Here is a 24,891-nt window from a genome sequence, read left to right on the forward strand (position 1 = left end):
TGTACTTGTAATCAAGCACTTATATATTGAAATATACATTATTTTATTATAAATTACTTTCCTTTTATTCTTCTTCCATATTTCAGTTAAAATTTTATGTTGATTTTTTAAAAAAATTATATGTACCTAGATATATCTGAATTGCATTTCAAGATAACACAGGGGCATTGTGAATTTTTTTTTTTTTTTTTTATAAAAAGGGGACAATGAATCTGATAGGGGTGAGAATCACTAGTTCAAACCAATCACGGTAATCCTAGTCTCTTTGCCAGGACGGGTGGGCATAGGCAAGCCATCCAGTCTGTCCAATGACACATGATGGAGTGTCCTGGAGGACTTCTAGGAAAAGTTTCTTTGCTGTTGGGAGAGAGGAAGAAATGGTGCTTCTCTTTTTTCATGTTAGTTTGTGATGGCTTGAAGAGCTGTAACCATCTTGATATCAGCCTGAGGATAAAGTAAGCACAGTGAGGCGGCTCCAGGACAATCCCAGGCAGACTGGATGGCTTGCCTATGCATCTGAAGTCCGCCTAACCTTTGGACTTCTAGCTTTATACTGTAATAAATTCTTTTATGGATAAGCCAAGTTAAATCAGGTTTTCTCTTTTTGCAGCTGAAAGTGGCCTTGTAGAAATGATACTGGGGAAAGCAGTGTAGTATAGTAGAGAAAGCGTAAGCCTGGGAGTCAGCTATATTGAAGTTCAAATCTTGATTCTGTGATTTACTAGCTGTATCACCTTGGACAAATTACTTAACCTCTCTGAGCCTTAACCTCCACATTTATAAATTGGAAATAGGAATACCTGCTTTACATGGCCATTATGAGGATTAACAAACTAATACTTTTCAAGCTCTTAACCTAGTGCTTGGCATGTTGCAAGCATTCAATAGCCGATGGCTATTATTAACTATTTTTATGTGGAGGCAGGAAAAAGACTCACAGCAGTCTGAGCAGTGATGTGTGTGCAGCCCACGATTTTGGCTCCAGCCAAAGGTTTTTCTCCTTGAGCTCTCTTCCTTAAAGCCATCAGTGCCGGCATTTCTGAAAAAGCCCAATATACACATAGCAATATTAGAGAGGAGAAAATGAGAGACAAAGAATAAACATAAAAACTTATTCTTAAGGTAAGATTCCACTACTGATCAGGTTTCTGTTGGATTTTCTCAAGGGATCAAGATATTAAACCTGATTTTTCTGTTATAAGGGGCTTTCAGAGGCAAATATCCAGTGTTCTGATTGCCTGTATTCTAATCCTCACCAGCTAGTCTCTCCCAATTTTCCTTGTATAGGGGTTCCTTCTACACCTGCCAGGGTTCACTTCCTCTCTCCAAAGTGTTCCTTGAGCTCAGATTTTTTGTTGTTGTTGTAAGTACTCTTCAATATCACACTGAAATTTTACAAACTGCTAGGCCCCAGGATGTAAAAAGTGATTAACATCGACAAAAAGACATGGGCAACTTGAGAGGAAAAGTGCTTGCTTTCTTTACCTTGTTCAGCAATTTCAATTTCTCTTCGTCCAAACTCTGCTTGTTTGATGTTCTTGACACAGAAGTCACTGCTTCCCTTAGAGTTCTTTTGCTGCTTGTCCCTGGGAGATGTCTCATCATCAGAGCTATCTGTATATGAAGCCGCTGGAATGACAGAATAAAAAACCCTCAGATTAAAAAAAAAAAAAAAATGGCTTCTTCAAAAACTCCAGATCATGGAGTGAACTGAAGCTTCTCTGGTCATCCAGCACCATACAAATTAGCACATCTGGTGAGCACCTAAGTGGCAGAGTGGAGCTGTCTCAATCATCTCCCACGGAAAGTGCTACCCAGAAGTCAAAAAGAGGGAGATGAGAGAGGTTGCCAAAGACATTCCCCCTGGATAGCAGTAAGGTGGAATCTAGGGCTAACTTTATCTTCAGAACATGCAGAGGTCCTTGAATATGCAAAAGGAGAGAGGTTACACCATGGTAGCAATGGGTTACTGTTCTTAATGCAAGATTGCGATCATTAACTTATGGGTTTCTGGGATCCTAGTGACCCTTCTTTCTCTGCTGCTTAAACGCTTGATGTAATTTGTGTTTTAGTACAATAACTAAATAGATAAGACCTAGAAAACAAGGAACCCATGGGAAAGTAATTAAGAACTACACAAAAAGTGTTTGTTTGACATAACAGAGCTTTCTTTTTTAAGACTGGCTCTGATGAGGCTGAACTGTGCCTGCAGACCCAATTAGACACTGACAATGAAGTATTCAGTGTGCTCTCCCTTCTTGCTGGTCTCAGTGGGTCCTGAATTAGGCATTTTAGATTCCCAAGGAAGCAGATAAATCCTCTTTGGGGATAATAAAATACTCTGACGACTAATCCATTTAGCAATATACACCAGAGGGTGGAAGGTACAAGACTTTTGAAGTGGCTAAGAGGCAGTAGCTGCTACTGCTATTCCCACGTTTAGTTGAGGTCTTTTTAGTCTTCATATAATTCTACAGTTGCTAATCATTTGCTGAATGATTTGAATCAATTTCCTTCCTTGATTTATGTTTAAGTTTCTGTGGATAGTTTCTTTCTAAGTAGTCTTCAAGGTCTTTGGAAGAAGGAGGTTGAGGAACATAAAGCACTGTCTATAAAACATTATATATCTCCCAATGAGATAAGGAATACTTCTATCTATTTTAAGGGGAGAAAGCTGCAAAAGCTCAGAGCTCCTAGGGTCTATGGTGCTCTGATCTACTTATATCCAGAGAATTAAGGCATTTCTGAGATTTCTTAGCAAAGGGTCTATCTCTGGGAGGGCTGTAAAAGGCAAGTCTGACCTTGCCCACTTAATCAGGCATGGTGCTACACAATGTTTGGGCAGCAGGGGCCTGACTATCTCTCTTGGAGCTGGAAAACTGCCCTAGAGTAAAGTCCTAACACGAGGCAACAAGAATGAACTTGGATCACCAGAGGAGATGGGGGAATTACTAAATCCCCAAAGGGCCTTTTGTTCTTGAAAGGAGTTAATCTGTACAAAAAGTCTGTGGTTCTCCCTCCTAGGGTGAGTGAGAGTTCAAAGTACCTTTTTCAACATAGCCCAGAAACAGCTTCCTGGCTGTGTCACTAATCAATACTCAGAAATCACTCAAGAGTTGAAGGCTGAGGGGAACTATGCTTCTACCACCTGAGAGAAGAAAAATAACAGCCAACCCTAATCTTGATCCAATTTTACATGAAAATTGTTTCTGAATAAAGTGTTTACATTCACAATACCCTGAAATTTCAAACCCTTTTCCAGAGTCCTGGTGATTTTTATGCTCCTCAGTGGCCATTTAAATATAGTGGTTATGTGTTCTGGAGTCAGACATACTTTGGTTGAAGTCACAGTTTCTGTTTCTGGTTGTATAATGCAGAAGTGATACCAAAACCTGTTTAATAGGGTGGTTAATTCATTCATGTATTCAGTCATTCATACGTTTAAATTCACACAAAAATTCAACAAATTTTTATTGTGCATCTGCTACGTAGTAGGCACAGTCTAAGTACTGGAGATACAGGACAGATATAAGTCATCTTTACCTTTCAATTTAGTAGGTGAGTCAAACATTACAAAATTAACTATTTAGAGTTTTTCTTTCCTTATGGTTGTAATATGTACTATGAAGCAGACCGTATTATAGGCAGACATGACTCATCAAAGTCAAGTTGTTGAGAAGATTAAATAAGATAATGTAAGTAAAGTGCTTAGTGCAATGCCCGGTGTAAAGCACTCAATAAATGATGCCTGAGATCAGTACTGGCTTTTGCACATATTTTTAATTCAATATCAGATATAACATCTTTAAGGTTCTTACTCAGCTTTAGGATTTTAAATGAGAAAGGAATGACATACATACAATATTATTTAGCAGTTTCTTTTTTTTCTATCTCCGTCATTTACGAATCTACCCAAGCAGCAGGTGGTTGGCTGGCAGTGACTGAAAAGGTTGAGACTGGAGTCCTAACTCTACCCAGAATAGCTCTCCTCTCCTAGGCATCTTTCAGCTTCTAAGGATGACTCAGGGAAAAAAACAAACAACAACAAACCCCCCAAATCCTCCCTTAGAGAAGCACTCCAATTTTAAGCTTGAGTTGTTTTCTTCTAACTCAAAGAAAAAATTATTTATACCACCTTCCTAGTCTAAAATGGAAAAAAAAACCCCACAGTATTTTATTTTCTTAACAGTAGTCGACTGGTTGTAGTCAGTTCAACCAATGTTTTTCGTTGAGCCAAAATGAATTTGTTTTCAAAGAGCCCTTTATATAGACCTGCTATCAGGTGAGAAACAAAAATATCAGTGTCTAGATTGTACTAATATGTAATGCAAAATGGCTGACAGACACAGACCAAAAACAGTGGAAAGGTTATTCCTGAACTAGCGTGACATTTATTTTTTGAATTCATACTCATTTCTGCCACTATATTTAAAGAAGCACATTCATGAAAATAGTTGAGATAGCATTAAACATTTTTCCTAGAAATAGTTTCTAAAGTGTTTGTTCTTGCCAGCACACTCTGAAGCCCAGACTCATAATTTAATTAAAAATGAATAATCAATAACCAAGGCAATAACCTACTAAAGTACAGGCCTAAAACCTCAGCTCTAGCTTCACTTCTAATTGGTTAAGTGACCAATTTTCAGTTTACCAACTGTAAAACAAGGAGTACAACAGAGCCCCTCTCTCTCATGCTCTCCCTTTCCTCTACCTACCACTAGAAAAATCTTATGACTAAATGAGATAACACCAAAAAAAGTTTCAACTTTTAGGTAGAAAATATAAAGTACAATATAATATTACCATGAGATGTTCTCTTGTTTCATATCCTAGAATCAACATAACTTAATGAATCACTAATCCACAATCTATCCCATAGAACATGCATACATATGTTCTATGGCTCAAGCCTGATTAGCCTTCCCTCCTAACCCTCCTATGGGTTATTGCTAGGAGAAGCAGTCAGACTCCTGGTTGAATTAGTCCTATTAGACTATTTTAAGTCAGGCAATTCTTCTTGGGCCCAATCTATTCATTTGGTAATGGAAATAACAGTAGGGACCTGTGTATCAATGTGCAGCAGAATTCACTGATGAATAATACTCTAGAAATATGTGAAAAGCTATGTTAGCAACCAAAATACAAACAAATAAAACTTTGCTATTTGAAAAAATCTGAAAATACTTCAACAAATTATGAATTAAGACTTCAATCTTCCTTATCCTTAACCAATTAACTCTCTGTAAAGACAGCTTTTTCAGAAATATATCACTGAGAATGATATGACTTCGAAGAAAAGTCTTCTGTTCATTTGTTTTTATGAAGTTTTGTGCTTAGGGAAAACATTTTTAGAAGTTTGTTTTTTATGAAATAATTTTAGGGATTAATGAAACTTTTTTCAGCCGGGGTTCTTCTGGAATTAAGTCTTGCTGTCTTGAAGCATCCATTGACTATATAATTAACCTCTTGCTCATGCATCTAGAAGGGTACCAGTTATGATCCATCCTTTGAAAAACTGAGAAAGTCCCTCAAATCTTTCTCTGTGTTCTGTGATTCAGATGAGAAACCCCAGTTGAGAAAGGCTGATAGAAGTTCCTAAATGAAAGTGTGGCAAAACTTAGTGCTAGGATCATTAGGAACTGAGGGTATACCACGGCCTAAGTAAGCCTCTAAGTACCTTTAGCAAAACAAGCACTTAGGACAGGAAGGTATCTTTTTTTGTAATATCATAAACCTTTTATCTGTTTACACGTATAGAGTGTATCGGAGACCTCAATAAAGGTGTAAAGTATAATAACATCTCTGGATACCTTTCAACAATATTTATTTATTGAGCACCTCTTATGTGTCAAGCACAGTTCTAAGTCCTGGGAACAGAGCAGTACAAAACAGAGAGAAATCTCTGTTCTCATGGATTTCATGTGCAGGCAAGGGGAGAAAAGACAATAAATTAGTAAAATATATGTTATGATAGTAAGTGTATGAAGAAAAATAAAGGAGGAAAATTTGATAGGGAGTGTTGGGTGGGGTGTTTACACAATTTTAAAAGAGTAGCCAAGATAGGCCTCAAGGAGAAGGTGATCTTTAGTTAAGACCTGGAGGTAAGATACCTAGCTAGGGTATTTTAGAGCATTCCAAGTAGAGAGAATACCAAGCACAAACATCTTAAAGCAGGGGAGTGCCTGGCATATTTCAAAATAACAGAATAACAGTAAAAAGGCTAGTATGACTGGAATGAAACAAATAACTAGTGGAGGTGGGAGCTTTTGGAAAGTAAAGATGTGATTAGAAATGTAATGGGAGCCTGGATTGTATAAGGCCTTGTAGACCATTGTAAGAACTTTGGCCTTTATTCAGAGTGAGACTAGGAAACCATAGAGGGTTTTGAGCTGAGAAGTGATATGACTTGAATTATTTTAAAAGAATGAATCCTGCTATAGTGTTGTGAATAGACTGAAGAGGGGCAAGGCTGGAACTGAGGAGCTCACTTTTTAAGACATGGCAGATATGAGATGCCTATAAAACATCTAAGTGAAAGTACTGAGCAGGCAGTTGAACATACAGATCTAGTATGTTGGGGAGAGATCTGGGTGGAGATAAAATCTGAGAATCAAATGTTAATACATGGCATTTAAAACTATGAGACAGAATGAGTTCTCCTGGGGAGAGAATACAAACAGAGAAGGGAAGAAGTCCAAAGATCAGTCTGCATATTAAAGCTATGTCTTTAATATAACTAAATTTCTTTATAACTTTAATATAGTTTAATATAACTATAAATAGTCACTTAAATTATAACATTCTGAAAATGGGTTCTACATTCTTATTGACATGCATTTGCATATCTTCTTGTATTTTGAAAGCTGTGAGTCAAATCTCTTATTCTTGGCTTTTCATTGGATAGGTATAAAGCTTTTCCTGTATCACTTCCCACTGCCTCTGTTATAACATCACAGGCTGCAAGTTTTCCAGGATCACACAAATCACATGTGGATCAAAGCCTAAAAACTAAGTCTCTCCTAAGACTCAAGGCAGTGGGCATCTCCATTCAGAGTTTGTTTAAAAGGGCTTGACACTGTTCATTGGGGAAAAAAAAACCAAAATCAAAAAACAAAATGAGGTAACAGAGTGTCTGTCATAGCTGTAAAAGAAGCAAACATATTTTAGGTTTCATTTTAAAAGCACTGAGTTTATGGAAATAACACTTCCTGTAGATTAGTTCAGACCATATCTGGAATAGATTTATAGGCATAATATTTTTAAAGGGACACTTAATCTGGATTACACTTACCCAGATGAGAGTAACCTGGACAGCAGGATGCCCCCCAAATGATTTTTATTTCTAAGTAAAATCTTTAAATTCCAGGAATTGTATAAGAGTTTATCTGGAGCTAAATAACTGGATAAAGCAAGGATTACCCTATCATCTAAACTGCTCCCAAAGAGGCCAGATAGCCATTTGTAAGGAATGCATTCAAGACAATTCCAGCATCCAATGAGAAGCTGAATAACTGATCTTTTAAGTTATTTTCCATTTTTAGGATGTCTTAATGCCAATGCTCTTGAACTTCATATCCTTAAACAGATATATATATGAGATTGATAATTTTTTACTATAAAAATGGTAATTTAATATATTTTAATCTAAAAGGTCCAAGTTTTTCAGGGTGCTCTCAGTCAATATTAATCGCCAATGAGCTTTCAACTATGTGTTCACTTAGAAACCAAGTGCATCAATCACACTCTTTTAACAGAAGAGATATTTTGCATGTACCCTCCCTGCATACAGGGGTTCAGTGGAAAGACAAGCATTAGTTTTCTCTGCAGGAACACAGTTGGAAATGTGGATCTAGTGTGTAGGAAAGAGACTGAGCTGGAGTTAAAATTTAGTGTAGTTGTTATCTGGTAATACTCTTTAGATAACATGCACAAACACACAGTCTAAAATGTTACACACTGTTTTACAATTCATGTTTTCACAATTATTATAGTTTCCAGAGTTTTATGAACTGGTTCATGAACTTTCAACACTGGTTATTTCAGCACAATAAGATAGGTACAACATTCAGTATCTTTAGACAAAATTCCATAAGAATTTATCTCATGTGCTTTACATCATCTAGTTTTTGTGGGGGAAAGCAAAAAGAGAAATGCAAAAATGTAAATAACAATCTACCCAACCTAAAACTTACAGCTTCCTAAACAAGCTTTCTTCAATTTTATGTATCGAATATTACTTTCCTATTTGTGTGAAGAACAAAATTTCAGATCACAATGAAAGTTTTCTAATGAATATTACTATTTATAATTTTAAGAGACAACTCAGATTCCTACCACAGTCCAACACAAGAACAAAATAAAATAGTTCTGTGTTAGAGCAGACATTGTTGCACAAATGGCCGATGTCTTCAAGGGGTCCTACAAGGTAATAGCTTATCTGGCATTAAATGATAACTCAGCCCCAGGGACCATATATTTGAATTAATGCCGTTGCATAGGAAGAAAGAAGTAACAAGCACTACAGTGTCACAGCTTAAAAAAGAAGGCAAATGGCTCACTTGAACTAGTTACAATGTTTTCATGTTTCTTGGGACAGTTAAGGTTTCCCCATTAATTTGTAAATACCAGATGGGAGGATGGGGAACGTCTTTTATTTTCAAAGAATGGAAAAAAAACCCCAGTCTTTACACATGCTGTTCAGTGAAGGTCATCAGTGAGCTAGCTACATACTCTTGCCTCTGAATAAACCAGAACTCAGTTTCCTTAATCACCCTCTTCTGCTTTTATTAGAAGGGAATTCCTCTATTAAGCTCCATTCTGAATGCCTAAGAGGAATCCGAAGATTCCATCTAGAATTTTGGTCTAAATTTCAATTGAAAGGCAAAGTGTTTATTCCAATGCACAGAATTTATCATGCTTAATTAACCGTGGGTAGACAGGAGGATCTGCTGATCATGCCTCCACACATGGGTCCAGAGCAGTTCAGTACTCACCTGAGCTGTAGCTGTCCGTAGATGACTGAGAAATGGAACGAGAGAGAGATCGACGTCCAATTTTGGTGGGACGTTTGTTGAATTCTTGCTTCTGGTCAGCAAATTGGATCTGCTAAGAAAAGTAACTATAGTTATAAAAAGGAAAAGAACCTCCATTTTGAGACAGCAATTCAAGGCTTGCATTATAGGATCTTACCTTCGCTTGCAGATGATCTGACTGTACCAACCCATATTTGGAATGTTAAGACTCTGGAGAGAGGAATGATTTTTCACTCTCTACCTATTGTGTTTCTATCAAATTTAAATTTGATCCACTCTCTGACTACATGCTTTTTACAATAAAATTGTAACCAAAAAAAGGGGATGTTCTGGTTAAAGTGAATTTTTAGAAAATTGAGTCATATTCAAAAATCCTTTCTATAGTTTCACTGACAACTAAAGCTGGAAAGAACCACTGAGGCTATCCAATTTTCGTATATCTAGATGAGAAACTTCAAGGTACAGAAAGGTGAAGTGACTTGCCTTCAAGGTTTAACATTCTTAGGAAATGGTATGATATAATGAAAAAAAAAAAAGGTTTTCCATTCAGATAAAACTTTTCTGGAACTAGATTGAAATCCTGCCTGTGCCATTCATTAGCTATGTAATACGGGTCAAGATGCTTTTGTGAACCTCATTTTTCTCATAAATACAGCAAAGATAAAAATACCTTATAAGTTTTAGGAAGGGTTAAATGAAACAATGTACAGGCATACCTCATTTCATTGCACTTCACAGGTGTTGCTTTTTTTTTCTTTCTTTTTCTTTTTTTTTTTTACAATTGAAGGCAAGACCCTCCACCAGCAAAGATTATGGCTGGCTTTACTGCAGTGGTATGGAAACCAACCAGCAATATCTTCGAGGTATGCCGGTAGGTAAACTGTGAAACACAGCAGGAGATTCAATAAATCCACTCCACCATTCCCACCCCTACGGTTTACTGTTCTTAAAATTCTTGCAGGCAGTCACTATAACTTTTTAAAATGTGTTAATTAGCCTTTCAGTACAGTAAATATTAACTTACTGTTTTTAATGTTTGGTATCGCAAAATACGTAAAAGCCATAGGCTTGATCATTTATTAATTATAATATAATAGAAGTAGAAGGAGTGGATGAGGATAGTGAATATGTATAAACCTCAATATTCAAGATTGCATTTTGGACATTTTCTGATAATGACTTTCTTGCATTTTTATCTCTTTCTCCTACTGTTGGAGGTTCCAACTGATATTTTATAACACTGCAAATCAAAGCTCCTATTATTTATTCAATAAATCGTTTATTTTCTTTTTCCCTAATTGAACGTTTGCATAATTGCTTAGATTATTCTGGATCCAAGGTGGCAGGAAGGATCAAAGATCTGACAACTGATTCTACTTTTCATGATAAAAAGATGGTTCCCTGATGGGCAGGACAGAGATCCATCATACCAGAATGCGAGCAGCAACTGATGGCTCCATTTCCTGCAGTTAGCGGTAACTAGAGTCATTTGAGTATTGAGACAAAGGGACCAATGCCAAATTGAATTAGTTAGCATGCCTTTTAGGGGAATTCATAGCATTTTCATAGCTACAACAACAAATAAAGCCTGTGTAGTACTTTAGATTTTGAAAATTGTTTTCAGCAATAGAAAAATTCATTGGATTAGAAGCTCTTTGAGAAATGAAAAATGGCAAAATTTATTATTTCGCTAAAGTGGCATTTATTCCAAAAAGAGAAAGTGCCCTTTCTATGCACTCCCATGGGATATATGTGAACTTCCATGTACATCTCCTATCACAGCGCTTATCACACTGAATACAACCATCTGCCTGTATCCTGTATGAACTATAAGCTCTATAAAGGCAGGAGCTGTGTATCTTATTTATGTTGATATCCTCAGGCACAAATGCCTGACATCATATGCTGAAATGAACTGGAAGTAGCCTATCCCATCTTCACTGACCCTATGTGGTTGAATAAGCAAACATGGTAAGCCAAGTTTAAAGTTAAAAGAATTTTTAAGGGCAAAAAAAAGTTGGGAAGGGGAAGAAGGTGGATGAGAAGATGGGAAGGCATATAGCAGTCAAACTCGAAATTCTGGCTTCCATTTCACTAATCTTGTTCAAGACAATGATACATCGTCATTCTTTTTTAGAGGCCCATCTAAGAAAAAGAGTGATAATTGATTTTCCAAAGACCACAAGGAATCATTAACTTTAGCAGTGCCTCCTTTATAAAAGAGTAACAGATAACTCTTACCTAAGATATATAACACACCCCCATACGCGCGCGCGCGCACACACACACACACACACACACACGCACACATACCCCAGTAGAGGGGGCCAGTCACTCTTCGTCTTTAGATTTGCAGGATCGGGGTGAATGCGTACACACCCATTTACCCCACTAACACTAAACCATGTAGCTCTAGAGCTACATCATCATTTCAAACCAGTTTCCCTAAGCCAAGGTCTCGTCTCTATTGTCTTTTTCTTGCTATAATTCCTCCCACTCAGATCAAGTTTAGGCTATCTTTTGGCACTAAAAAAGACTAAGCTATGTAGGCTTTCTCCACTCAGAGACACAGGGTTCTAAATCTCGTTTACTCATTAGACATTGAACTCAAGTTTAAGACAGAAGAATATTAGAAAGAGACTAGCCACTTATATAGAATGTTACACAATTTTCCCCCAAAATAAATATATCTTTTACTGACAACCCGAACATAGGTTTTCGGTAGGTAATCCCTGGTGCCCACCTATCCTCAATAGTTAAATACCATTATATTCTTCATCCAACAGTTCACCTTGTAACACAGTAGTCCACGCATCCTGATTGGGGTACTCTGGTAGATCCTACCCCTAACTTCCCTACCTTGTCTGAAATCAGAGAGTTCAAGGTAACAACCCTTTTTTTTTTCATTTCAGAGAGAACTGCCTAATTCCAACAGGCCTTGAGGTAAGGGAGGGAAGGGAAACAGACTGTTAGGAGGGATGCCAGAGGAGGGATGAAAGCAAGGGGGGGGGGCGGGGGAAGCAGCTGGCCTTTACAATAATGACTATAACAGCAGCGAGACTGGTAAATAAGAGCTTAGCCTCACCTGGGCTTTAATCCCAGAGTTGCCATTGACAATGTATTTCTTCTTGTTGCTCAGCATAGTGACATTACCAGCCCTACTGCCACCTCTCCAGTCCAGGGACCCTTTTGGCTAGGCCTTTAAACTTTCCGCATCAGCAATTCTGTTGGCTGTAGTTCTAGCTAGCATTATTATTTTTTTAATTTTTGGTTGGGGGTGGGGTGCTTCCCTTCCTTGGAATCCCTGAAGCAGCTCCAACAACCCCTCCGGCAATAGAGCCCAATTTAATAAGGCATTTCTGCTAGTGGCTCATCAGCCATTCCTAATTCTGGTGACTGTTTTGCATTCATTTTTTTTTTTTTTTCCAAAAACACCTAATTACATGGCTCCTCTGACCTCTAAACCTTAACAAGTCCCTTGACAAGGCCCAACTTGCATGCTCATAACAATAGCTTATTTATATAACCAGTGCACTTTTTTGCCTGCTATAATTACCTTGCTAATTAGGTTCCTTTTTAACCTTACCTCCCCCTTTTCCATGTCAGATGATTTTAGTTAACCTAGTCTCATTAGAAAAAAATTAACTACAGAGCCACTAAAACAATGAGGGAATTTATTAAGATGGTAAGGGGAAAAAAATGATGCCAAGTGCTCAGGCAGCCCCTACCCTATACTGTTTGTCCTTGAGTTAGTCAGACTGAGGACCATTGCTGTGCTCTTAATTGTGCATCTTTTATACAGATTTTGACATCTGATTTCTCATCCCATCTCAACACTGTTGTTAATTAGAGATTGAGTGACTATGTTTGCTCTTTCACAAAAGTTTTCAAAAACTGTGTTTCATTGAAAGTATGACTACTACGAAAGGGAGTTTCCTATTTCCTCAGAGTCCCTAGAATCACAATGACCTTCTTACATATCAAATAAATAGTCAAAGGAAAGGGCAAAGAATCACATTATTTATTTGTTGATTTCTTAAACGGTGAATAGAAAAGCTATATTCAACTGTATGTTACTGAGACAGAGTGGGAATGTGATTTGAATTCTTCCTAAAAAAGAGACTGCTTGTTGAGCAGAAGAAAAAACATAAAATAGTAGATGCTCTTCTTTATAAAAAAAAAAAATCTTTTGAGAGAAAAGATCTGTGGAAGAATAAGGGGAGGAGAGCTAATTTAATAGCCCTGTGTGTATGTTACTTCTATTAATCAGGATAAGAATCTTAAAAAGTAGACATTATTATCTCCATCTGACAAATTAGGGAAGTGCAGCTCTGAGAGGACAAATGAATGCCTGAGGTCTCACAGAAAGTGATGTTACTAGAATGGGAGCCTGTGTTTGTGTCAGAGCCGAAGCTCCTTCCACTATATCACACCTAATGATATGAATCCGAAGACCAAAAACTGCCCTGGTCCTAATCCTGGATGTATCAACCCCACTTCATTCTTTTTAATTTATCTTTAAATCTACTTAATTTACAATTACTCTTTACATTTATTTTCTTATCAGATTGGGTCTCAGAAATGAAATCATCCCAGATGATCCTGGGTCTCTGATCAAAACACAATTCTGAAAATGGCTAATCATATACGAATTTGAAATTTAACTGCCCTTTAATTGGCAACATTGCCCAATGCCACTACCAAAAATTGAAAAATTCATTCTCAAATATTGATGTTCACTATCACATATGACAATCTTAGTCTCTCATACATAATTTCAAGAAATGAGATAGACCGATATTTTCCTGCTTGCTTGATGAATCTCTAAACTTCTGCTCTTGCTAACCAAGGCTGTTCATTCACCCTAATACACTCTCAGCTGGCTCCTCATTTTCCTCCCTCAGGTGAAAAGGAACTCCTTGGTCCAATGGCTTAAGTCACTAGAACTGTGCCAAAGGGAACTGTAGATCTATACCAGATACAACCAGGAGACATTTTGGGATACTATTACTGACAGGAAAAGCCTTAGCACTTAACAAGTTTATCTAACAAAGTAGTTCTCAAACTTCAGGTGCTTCAAAATCATCTACAAGGCTTATTAAAAGGCATTGCTGGGCCTCACCCTGAGTTTCTGACTTGGTAAACCTGGGTAGGGCCCAAGACTTTGCATTTCTAACAAATTTCCAGGTAATACTGATGCATCTCATCTGGGGACCACACTTTGAAAACCCCTGTTCTAATGCTTTTTCCAAGCATGATAGAGCAGCTCTAATTCTCTTGACTTTCTCCTTAGTCAACCATTTGATCCTATCTGCGGCTAAACCAGGGAAGCATATTCATAGGTAGAAAATTAAAGGTTATTTGAAAGGCCAGAGACTACAATAAGGTGGACCTTTCTTTATATCCACAATGTAAGGCTGTTAAGAATAGATGGTTAATACATTAATAAAAATAGGATTCCTGGGGAGAACAGAAGATCTATTTACCCTAAGTGAGTCAGGCCAGAGAAAACAGTTCATTCCTTTTCAAGTACACAAAGGATGATGATCAGAAGTTCTCACTTTCTGTATTTCCATTTCTTAACATTTCCAGCACTAACATCTGTAATCCTCATTTGTAAAATGGAAACAATAACATCTACCTTGCCTTTCTCAAATGTGTACCGAGAAATAAAATAATGTATGTGAAAGGCTTCTGGATACTACATAATAACACACAAGTGTAAAATATTAACAATTCTATTTCTTTAGGTCAAAAGTTCTTCGAGTAGAGTTCATGGATGTCTAGATGCTCCCACCGCCCCCCCCAAAAACAGAATGCAAAATTTTGTGTATGTGTATATTTTCCCAGGGAGAGGGCCCATAGTTTTCATCAGTTTTTCAAATGGGTATCAGATTTAAATGTCAATCCTGACTCAGAGTTACAGCCAAGCTATCTCTACCACCATTTACCAGATTCCTTAAAGGTGTCTGTCTCCCTTCCAAGTAAATACGGTTCAAGCATTCTTAAAGATATCTCCCCTTCTAAGTCAAATGAGCTGCTAGAACAAATTCTTCACCTACAAAAGGGATTACCTCTAGCTGAAAGAAAATCGGGTAACCAGCTGGCTGAGTAATCAAGAAAGTCAATCAGATTTCCTATGGAAAAGTACCAAGTACTACTGAAAGCCTGGGTAGGAGGAGAAAATATTAAAATTTAGAAACTTAAAAAAAAAGGTTACTGCTGATCTCCATGCAACATAAGAGGAGGTATTTCACCTACCGACAGGGACTAAAGATTTCTCATATTAATAAGAACAATCTTTAAAAGGATGTGTCTCCAACGTTTTAGCAGCAAAACTGCCTGAATGAGGCTAAGAAAATCCTTCACATGGAAACAGCCGAAGAGCAGAGGCTTCAGCAGAAGTTTTCCAGAGACTGACTGAATGTTAACGGAAGGTCTACCTTGTCAATACTCGAGATTGGGGTTCATCAAACTTCGTCCTGACTTAGTTCCCCGCTGGGAGCCAGAGATGTGAGTACATGTAAGCTGCTGTCTGCTTTGAGTTCTATTCTCTGAAGGGTATACAAGTCCTTTTTTGCTGCTGATCATTAATTAAAAAAAACAAAAAACAAAAAACAAGGTGTTATAATGCACCTTCTCTGCTAAATTGTACTCCTGAAAGAAGGTTTGAGAGCTTAGTCATATTTCTTTTAGAGGCAAGGATAGGCTCAGTGGAAGTTTCATTACATTAATATGTAAACTGGAACATGAGTCAGACATTTGTTAAAGCTTTCTTAAACTGAAATTTTTTTCCCAACATGGGAGCTGCCTCCAGGGTTTTCTCTTGGGGATTAAGAGGCACTCTAACATTTTATAGGTAAGGTCTGAAAATCTATAGGCAGTACACTAGAGGGTGCTCAGTGGTTCATGTTGCTGGCTAAGTGGACATTGGTGGCAACCTAATGCAGCACTTCCAGACCAGGTCAAAAATAAATGACTTATGTGGTATCTGAAAGAAAGCCTCAAGAGGTTAAGGCTTTGGTAAGAAAAAGACAGCACATAAAAAAGCTGAATTATTGAAGATAAGCCCCTTCCCTACTCTTTCTCATTGTTGTTTTTTTAAAAAATCTACTAATCAAAGGTATTTTCCTGGTTTTTGAGAGAGAAGGGCCAAGGACTTGCTAAATAAGAGATGCTATATAGAAAACAGAGCAGACCTGTGCTTTACTAAGGAATGTTTTCTAAAAGCTGGGAAGTCCTAAGTCATATTCCCTAAGCAACAGTCGCACTAACTCCTTTAGGACAGTTTTCCTGTTTGCGTAAATAAAAAGAGGGTAAGTAGGTAAAAGTTCAGTAGGAGCACCTCTTGAGAGGCTATGCTCGGCGGGTAAGCCAGTGAGGACTATTATGAGAATACGTGTTACTATAAAACTTTCACTGATTCTGAGTTGACATAGTAATGTTCCGTGGAATTCTCTGTAATATTCCCTTAGAGAAGCACCAAAGTTTAGCATCTTTATGTGGTCTCTCCTTCCCCTAAGAAAACCAGAATTCTTGTTCCCTTTTCTTCTTATTAGTAAGTAGCTAGAGATTCAAAAACAAAAACCCAACTAGAATAATATGTGAATCCTTTCCATTAATTCTAAAACACTACATTATTTGAAATAAGCCTGTAGATGGGTAGAATTTCTTTCCATTGAATGTTTTAAAACTGAGCACAAGGTTCTGAAACATTAACAACAACTGCAATAACCTCAACAAAAATAATAGCTATAACAATATGAGTTGAAATGTAGTCTCCTCAGTTGGGCCTTTGTTAGGCCTACTATATATTCCATCTCATTACTGATAGTTCTTTAAGTCTGTAATTCCATAAACACTGAAAAGAACTTGGAATACGTTGTATATAGTCTAACCAGTTTTCCATAAGGAAATAAATGTATAAAACACAAGCCAGTATATAGACTGTAAGAAGTCAGGCTAACCCCAGAAGAAACCAGACAGTCAGGAACATTAAGAATGGCTGCTGTTTTAAAATCAAAAGTTGAAACTGGATCTAAAATGTAAGGTTTTATGTGCTAGTTCTTATCGACAAACAAGTCCTACTATCATTATATTATAAATATTCATCAGGCAAATATGATATTTTGAAGAATGGTACTGAAGGAGCTATAGTTCCTGCCTTTTAGAAATATATACATAAAAGGTATTTGAGGAAATGTTTTGACTGGAGGGGGAACGAAATGGGCAGGTAGTGGAAAAATGCCTTAAATCTTTTCAGTTCTGGGTTTTTTCCCCCCTCACTACAGGCACACCTTGAAGATATTGTGGGTTTGGTTCCAGATCACTGCAATAAAGCAAGTATCACAATAAAGCGAGTCCTAATCTTTTTGCTGGTGGAGTGTCTTGCCTTCAATTTGTAAAAATGCAACACCTGTAAAACACAATAAAGTGAGGTATGCCTGTTTTCTTTTTCCTTTATCCCCATGAGAAACTAAGCATTGGCTTGCAAATAAAATGCAAAGCAATCACGGAATAACACAACCCATGCAGTGCACCAGCAGCACAGACAACCGGGCAAAAAGCTGACTACTAGCCAGGCAGCTCTCAGACCTTCCCCAGCTTTGCCTGTAATTAAGAAACAGGGGCAACACAGGACATAGGAACTAATCAGAAATATGAGTAATAACATTTTCCCCAACCACAGGTCTTGGTAGGAACTTCTCACAAGTGATCCCTGTCACCTGTCAGAAGTGGTGGCCTCATAATCAAGAAAGAGAAGGAAAAGCAAAGCGACTAAAGAACTCACCATCCACTCAGGCACGTGAAAAGCTGAGGTGCCCTCATTACCGTCCCACTTCTCCATAGTTCAGGCTTGGGGGATATATGTCCTGAAGCAAAAGGGAAAGCTGGTTTGGAAATGCCAGGGTTTTCTGAGTGCCCCAAAGCAGAACAAAACAGTGATTCAGAAGTTCACAATGTGTAGCAGAAACCACACTCCCCTTTCACAGAGCCGTCCTATTCAAGATCCTTGTCAACTGCCTAACAAGTCCCTCACCGGCCAGCTTCAAAGCTTCTGCTTCTGATTCAAAATCAGAGTTGATGCAAGTTCTGCACCCAGGCACTGAACTTCCAGAGGGCACTCACTGTTTAAAGCTACCCAAACACTGCCCCACCTCCCCAGTGGGGACTTTCTGCAGCACCTCTCAGTCTTCCTCTCTTTCCCAAAAAAAATTTTCTCCTGCCCTTGAGGACACGTCACTGGATATGTTGATACCAAAATCAATAGGGATCGAGGTCAAGAAAGCATTCCCATTTCTCAGGCGTTACTTAATTTGGATCAGTACAGTAAACAGGCGTTTCCTTGAAATCGAGAGTTCTTTATGACTTTCGAGTTTAAACAGCTCTGCAGAGGCTTCCCGTCTGCTCACATCAGGGGTCTGGCACCAAACTCAGGCATATCTCAAGTTAAATTTTTATTGCACGGGAGATTGGGATAGAGCCGGGGACATATCTTACAAAATCAGAAATTAGCTCTGAAGGAAGTTCTGGGACCACCACGCCCTCTGCTGGTTCCTTGTGCTATTTACATGAAGGTATAAGGCCCTCAGCTGCATCAACAACATGGGTACCAATTGTAAATTAGCTGCCTCCTTGGGGCTAGTCAGGAGCTCCTTCAGTGTAGGTTTAGAAGGAGCCAGAGTTTCCAATGGAGACTAGAATTGCCTCAAAGTCCTTATCCAATGCCGGTTTTTACTCAGAGGTCTGGTTCCAGGAAAAAAACAGGATGCCAACACAGTGGCCCTCCCTATACACCAGGGGTCTCCAACCCCAGGCTGCAGACTGGTATCAGTCCATGGCCTGTTAGGAACTGAGCCTCACAACAAGAGGTGAGCAGTGGGCAACCGAGCAAAGCTTCCTTTGTATTTGCAGCCGGTCCCCAGCGCCAGCATCACCGCCTCAGCTCCACCTAGATCATCAGGCATTAGATTCTCATAGGAGCACCGGTCCCTGATGCCAAAAAGGTTGGGGATCTCAGAGCAGTTTCCTCTTTATGTCTCCATACCAGCTCCATCCTCTCTGCACACTTCAGAATTTTGGAAATAAGAAAAAACTTTAAAAAAAAAGTAACCCAACCTATTTTACCTTCTTAGTTCATTCCAAAAAGAGTACCATAGATTTCAGGCACAAAGAAAGCTCAACAAGATATGCCTGCTTTGGTTCCCGGTCCCCTTCCAGGGCCAAGGACTCTTTACAGTATCAATTCCCGTTGCAGCAGATAATTTCTCTGGAGCTGATGGTCACAATATTATAATTAGGATTACAGGTTCATTGCCTTTTAGGGCCCTCACTGGTTAAGAATCCTTTGAATGTGGAACGTAGGAGGGAAAGGTAATGTCTAGGAGAAGAGGTGTTGTAAGATGCCAGAGAGGGAAGAATTCAAATGATTGACCCAGAGGTCTAGACTAGAAAGAAAGGCAAGTGAAAAAAGAAGGGGACCGTTGGGATCAGGTGAATGCAGAGGTGTCAAAGGATTAGAGATCACAGGGCAGGTGGAGAGCAGATGCAATAAAAAGAGAGAACAAAAGAGGTGGAAGTAAAAGAAGTGGTCGACTTCTGGAGTGAAGCAATTTGAGTGATAAGATACAGAAAGTTGGTGAAATGCAGGAGCAATGAGGCCCTCTAAGGTCAGCGTGTCAATTGTGACAAATCCTGAGCTTTCAGCAAGCTCTAGTTATTGTCCTCTGGTCTTCCTTTTAATCTAAACTTAATAAAACGAGAAGTTACTGAGTAAATTTCCAATGGTATCTGTCATCTGTGTTTTAAATGCAACATACCTAAAATCAAAATGATTGCTCCATCTTTCCTTTCTCTCCACCTTCCAAACAAGTTTCTTTTCCTCATTTTTCCACCTCTTTTCCCTCAGTCAATCAGATATAAGACCTCAGTCATCTTTGATTCTCCCCTTTTCTCTAGTCCCCAGAACAGTCAATTGCATATTATTTTTGAGCTCTCCTCCACCAAGTCTCTGGTAGAGCTGTTATAGAACCGAAGGCATATTAACTGAGTAGGGCTGTATAAAGCATAAGGTGTAGGTATAAGTACTAGTTATAAACTTGTTTCCAGTGTAATTTCATTTTACCTAAATCTTTTCCAGGAGGATCTTCTACTACATATCCCTATATAGACCCTATTCCCAGGTAAGCTATATTACCTGCTATTTCCTGGATGTGAAGACTGCACAGTATGGCGGCAAAGAGCACTGGTTCTGGGAAAACAGACCTGGGTTAGAATCCTCCCTCTGCCACTTAGTTACCTCTAATCTGTATAGTGGAAGTAATAATAGCCATCTCACAGGATTGATGCAAGGATTTCAAAATGTACACATACCAAGTTCTTAATAAATGGGAGCTCTTACTTATGTCATTATTATGCTGTCCTTTCCCACCTCAGTGACTTTGCTTAGGCTATTTTCTCTAATTGAAATGGCATCATTCTGCCTTCACTTCCATCATCTTCACTTATTCATATTTTTCAAGGTTCAGCTCGAATGATAGTTCTGCCATGGAATCTTCCTTTCCTCTAATATTTTTCTTTGGTCACATCACTATTTTTGCCCTTCTTCATATTACAGTTAGTACATCCATGTGTCGCCCCTGGTTAGACTCAGGCTCTTCAGGGGCTTAGCCAGCTTTGATTTGCCTATAGTGCCTGGCATATAGTAAGAGTATTAAGAAATTGTCAAATTTCTATGTTGTACAAATACTTTAGAGGACTCTGGAGGTAACTTGCATAATCAATATATTTATGTTCATCTCATAGGACTTAGAACATTATTTTATATACACAGTTTATATACAGTTATATTATTGACCACAGCTATAACTTACTTGTGGTGAGCCCTCACTAGGGTTTTAATCCTTAATTATAATATTATCTCCATAGGAATATATAATCTTTCCATTGCTTGATCTGCATCAATTATAAGCCATTGTGATCTGCATCCTAATGAAGTTGTTAGGAATAAATCAAGGCCAAAAGACTGTTTTACTGCTAAAGTGGAGCCCAACCCTTAAAATATTTCATTGATCAGCAAATTGCTAGATTATTGGTACTCTTGTTGATGTTTTCCATATAATCATTTTTTTAAAATAAATAAAAGACTGCCCTCACAGTAGAGTTAAAACATGGAAGAAAAATGACTTTAAAGAAACCAGGTTTGGGAATAAAAAACAAGCACAAGAAAAATGTACCACCTTGGTGAACTAAACTAAATGTCATTTTAGTTGTAACATTTTTTGTTTTTTAGTGTAGATTTTAACTAAAATAAACTAAAACTGCAGCCTCACTAGACCCTTCTGTAACAAAACAAAATGGCGGCTCTTTGCTCCCATGCTGTGCAGTCTTCACCTTTCTGAAACAAAAATAAAAACAGTAGCTGTTATAGAACCAAAGGCGTATTAACTGAGTAGGGCTGTATAAAGCATAAGGTGTAGGTATAAGTACTAGTTATAAACTTGTTTCCAGAATAGGTATATCTTCTAAAATTTCATTTTACCTTAATATGCCTTAGAAGATATACCTATAGCAAGGGCAGGAGTGAGACCACTGCACATCATAACCTATAATAATCACCCTTAACATTTAGATGAGGAGTTTGCAACTTCAAAAAAAAGTTACACAAACTACAGTCTTCTGCTTTACAAAAATTGACCAATGTGTATACAGCTCAAACAATCAATTTTCACTCCAAGAAAAACAATTTGAAGTTCTATGCACCAGTTATGTTCCTACCAATGGCGACTTGCTAGCAGTATCATCATTAGTGGAGGCAAGCCAGACTTGCCTGAGAGAGCACATGCTTGGAGTCGGAGGGGAATGGACAAGAAGTTAATATTGCCAGGGGTCAATGTCAAAAAGAACTAGGCAGTGGTAAAGAAGTAACTATAATGGCAGAATGGTTTTAAATAAGAAGTGATAAATCTTCGACCTAGAGAGTCATAAGGCACAGGGCAAAGAACATAAGAATGTGACCCTGTCCTCTAGTCCTGGCTTGTCACTAATGGTTTTATTAGACTTTGACAAGTCACCTAATTATTCTTTTTCAGTTTCCTGATGATAAAATGAGGAGGACTGGGTAAGAGTGGACTGGGGGGAGGTTAGAACTGGTTCCTTCCAGTTCTAACATTCAGTATTTCTAATCCATCTGGTTTCTCTGAAGTTATAGAAAAAAGCAATAACTATTCCTTAGTCACCAAAGTTATAGCTTATTATAGAGGCCAAGGATCCTAACTACCTGAGTTCATAGTTCCATCTGGTCCATTATGAGACTGGCTGGAATTGCTGGGCCTCAAATCCCCCCCCACCCCTTCAGACTTGAAAAGCCAATGCTGCCAGAACAGCTGGAATTATTAAGTCCTCCCCCTGCCCCACAACCTAAATGTTAGGCATCTTATCTGTCAGTTCCTCAGTGATCTTAAGACTTATATTGCACAGGTATTTCAGCCTCCAAATGGAGGCATCATCATTATTGGTAAAGACTACAGCCTTTAGTGTTGCATAGCCTTGTGTTTAAAGGTTTGGGTTTTAACCCAAACCTTATCAACCAATGAATATGAGCTGAATGAAAAAACGACTTAATTAAAGAAAAGCTAGCTCGGAGCAAAGTCCAAAAGGGTAAAAAGAAGGAAAAGGAAATCAGGTATGAGTAAGAGAACTAACAAAATCATAAATAGAAACATCACTATTAACAAAATTATGCCTAGTATAGCTAAATGTACCTCCTTGCCACTGACTAATCCCAACAGCGTTTCTCAGGTAAACAATTAAGCAATACAGCAACTATAGAACACAAGCGCAGGCACCAAGCCACCTTTTCCACTCCCTGTTAAGTCCTCTAGAAACTGGGAGTGGAGTGTGGACTTAAGTACTCAATTTCCCTGAAACATCTAATAGGGCACCACTTAGGTCAGAGTTCAGTTTGCTGCACAGTTAGCGTCTCTACCTAAAACTGTCCTCAAAGAGAGATCAAACTTAAATTTGAAAACTTCTTAAGCTTGAAAACAACCAGAATAAGAGTTAGAAAGAATTTGTATTCACAGCCCTCCATTTTATCACAGAGTGGGGAGCGGCGGAGGATAGAATGGATGTTGAGTAAAATAATGAAGCACAATGCCATTAAATAAATGTAGAATATGGACTTCTCACTATATTCTTTTTTTAAAATAAACTTTTTTGAAGCATAACTTACCTACAAAATAAGTACACCAATCAAAAACTTTGTTTTCTTATATGGGTAAATGGTACATTATATGGGTAAATGGATAAGAAAACAGAACATGACCAGCAGCCTAGAGCCTTCCCTCATGTCTCCCTTCAGTTATTACCCTCACTCCTCCCTAAAAATAATCACTATCTTGATTCCTATCACCATTGATCTATTTTGCCTATTTTTGAACTTGATATATTATAAAAGATGTACACTGAAGTGCCTGGTTTTTTTTTCAGCTCAATATGTTTCTAAGAATTATCCAAGTTTCTTGCATTTAGCAGTAGTTCATTTATTTTTATGGCTGGAAAATGTCTCATTGCATGAATATTCACAACTTATTAAATACATTCTGTTGAAAGTTGTTTTCATTTTGGGGGCCATAAAAATAATGTCACTATGAACATTCTTGTGTATGTTGTGCTCATATGAAAATATTCTGTTGGGTATATACCTAGTAGTGGAATTGCTGGATTATAGGATATCCATATGTTCAGGTAGATAATGCCAAGCAATTTTTCCAGAGTACTCGTACTAATTTATACTCCTACAGGCAGAATATCAGCGATCTAGTTGCTTTATATCCTTGCCAGTGCTCATATTGTTGGTCTTTTTACACTGGAGGTACCATGTAAGTCATGGCTGAATGTAGCTTATCTAACATTTTCTCTATAAAGCACATCACAGCCTTTCTTGTGCTTAGGAAGACAAGACAGTACTTCAGCACTATTTTGGGGGACATTTTAAACAGTAAAGCCACCAAGAAAAAGCACAAAAATGCAAAAATCACGGCACTAAGTAGACCATGAAAAGGACACTTGGATGAGAGTATGAGACCTTAGACAGGAAGACAGAGCACTGCCTTGTTTGACAACAGCTGGGAACATACATGTCAGGTGACTCAAATTTTTGCTACTCCGCACATTTCCATGAACGACCAATAAAAGGACTACGAGCATTGATTTTGGGGCTATAAACAAATTTTAGCAAGTTGGCAAATATGCAAATACAGAATTCGAGAATAATGGGGATTGACTGTGCTATTGTGTTCACTTGCTCTGGATGAGTCTAAGGCAATTTTGCTCTAATTTTAAACGTTATGAGCTAATTCTTGCCTACAGATATTATCAATACCTCCTGAGGTCCATAAATCGCCTAAATTTTCCTTTTAAGTGCAGTTCTCTACAGGATAAAGATGCTCTAGTGAAAATCTTCTACTAAGGCTAGCAGTTAAAAGAAAATGGAAGAGAATTCAATCTTCTCAAAGCAAGCAGTGTTAACATTGTAGTATTAATGTAAGTCTACAACCTGGTTGCAAGAGAAGGTCTTACACAGTGAAGATTTAAAACAGGCCAAATTCAGACATCCAAGACTACCACTACCAAATTCATGCCTATGCTTGGGCTGCTCTGCTGCTGAAAACTACCCAGGCACACAGATAGGTCAATACAACCTAGTGATTCTGCCATGTTCCCTTACTCAATCCTTTCTTCCTGTCTCCATTATCAGCTGTTCAATGGTCTCTACTCTGCTCAAATGTATAACTATAACATCTATCCCTTACCCTCAGTATATTGCTTAAACTCCTATTTCACAGAGAAAACTAAA

General features: G+C 38.0%; 1 protein-coding gene across 4 annotated transcripts in view; it reads right to left on the minus strand.

Annotated features, from left to right (window-relative positions):
* Positions 1 to 24,891, minus strand: part of AHCYL2 (adenosylhomocysteinase like 2) — a 139,418-nt gene that overhangs the window by 33,796 nt on the left and 80,731 nt on the right. Inside the window, exons 1-4 of one of the 4 annotated variants that reach the window (XM_015588389.1) lie at positions 17,824 to 18,140; positions 8,994 to 9,102; positions 1,486 to 1,629; positions 939 to 1,039 (exon numbers count right to left, since the gene is read on the minus strand). In XM_015588389.1, coding sequence (XP_015443875.1) covers positions 939 to 1,039; positions 1,486 to 1,629; positions 8,994 to 9,102; positions 17,824 to 17,880 — 411 coding nt within the window. In that variant the 5' untranslated portion in view covers positions 17,881 to 18,140. Of the gene's footprint in view, positions 1 to 938; positions 1,040 to 1,485; positions 1,630 to 8,993; positions 9,106 to 17,823; positions 18,141 to 24,891 lie in introns of those variants that run through there. The other 3 variants (XM_015588387.2, XM_006910527.3, XM_015588386.2) reach the window with 3 other exon arrangements.

The sequence above is a fragment of the Pteropus alecto genome, unplaced genomic scaffold (assembly GCF_000325575.1).
Source record: "Pteropus alecto unplaced genomic scaffold, ASM32557v1 scaffold22, whole genome shotgun sequence".
NCBI classification, from domain to species: domain Eukaryota; kingdom Metazoa; phylum Chordata; class Mammalia; order Chiroptera; family Pteropodidae; genus Pteropus; species Pteropus alecto.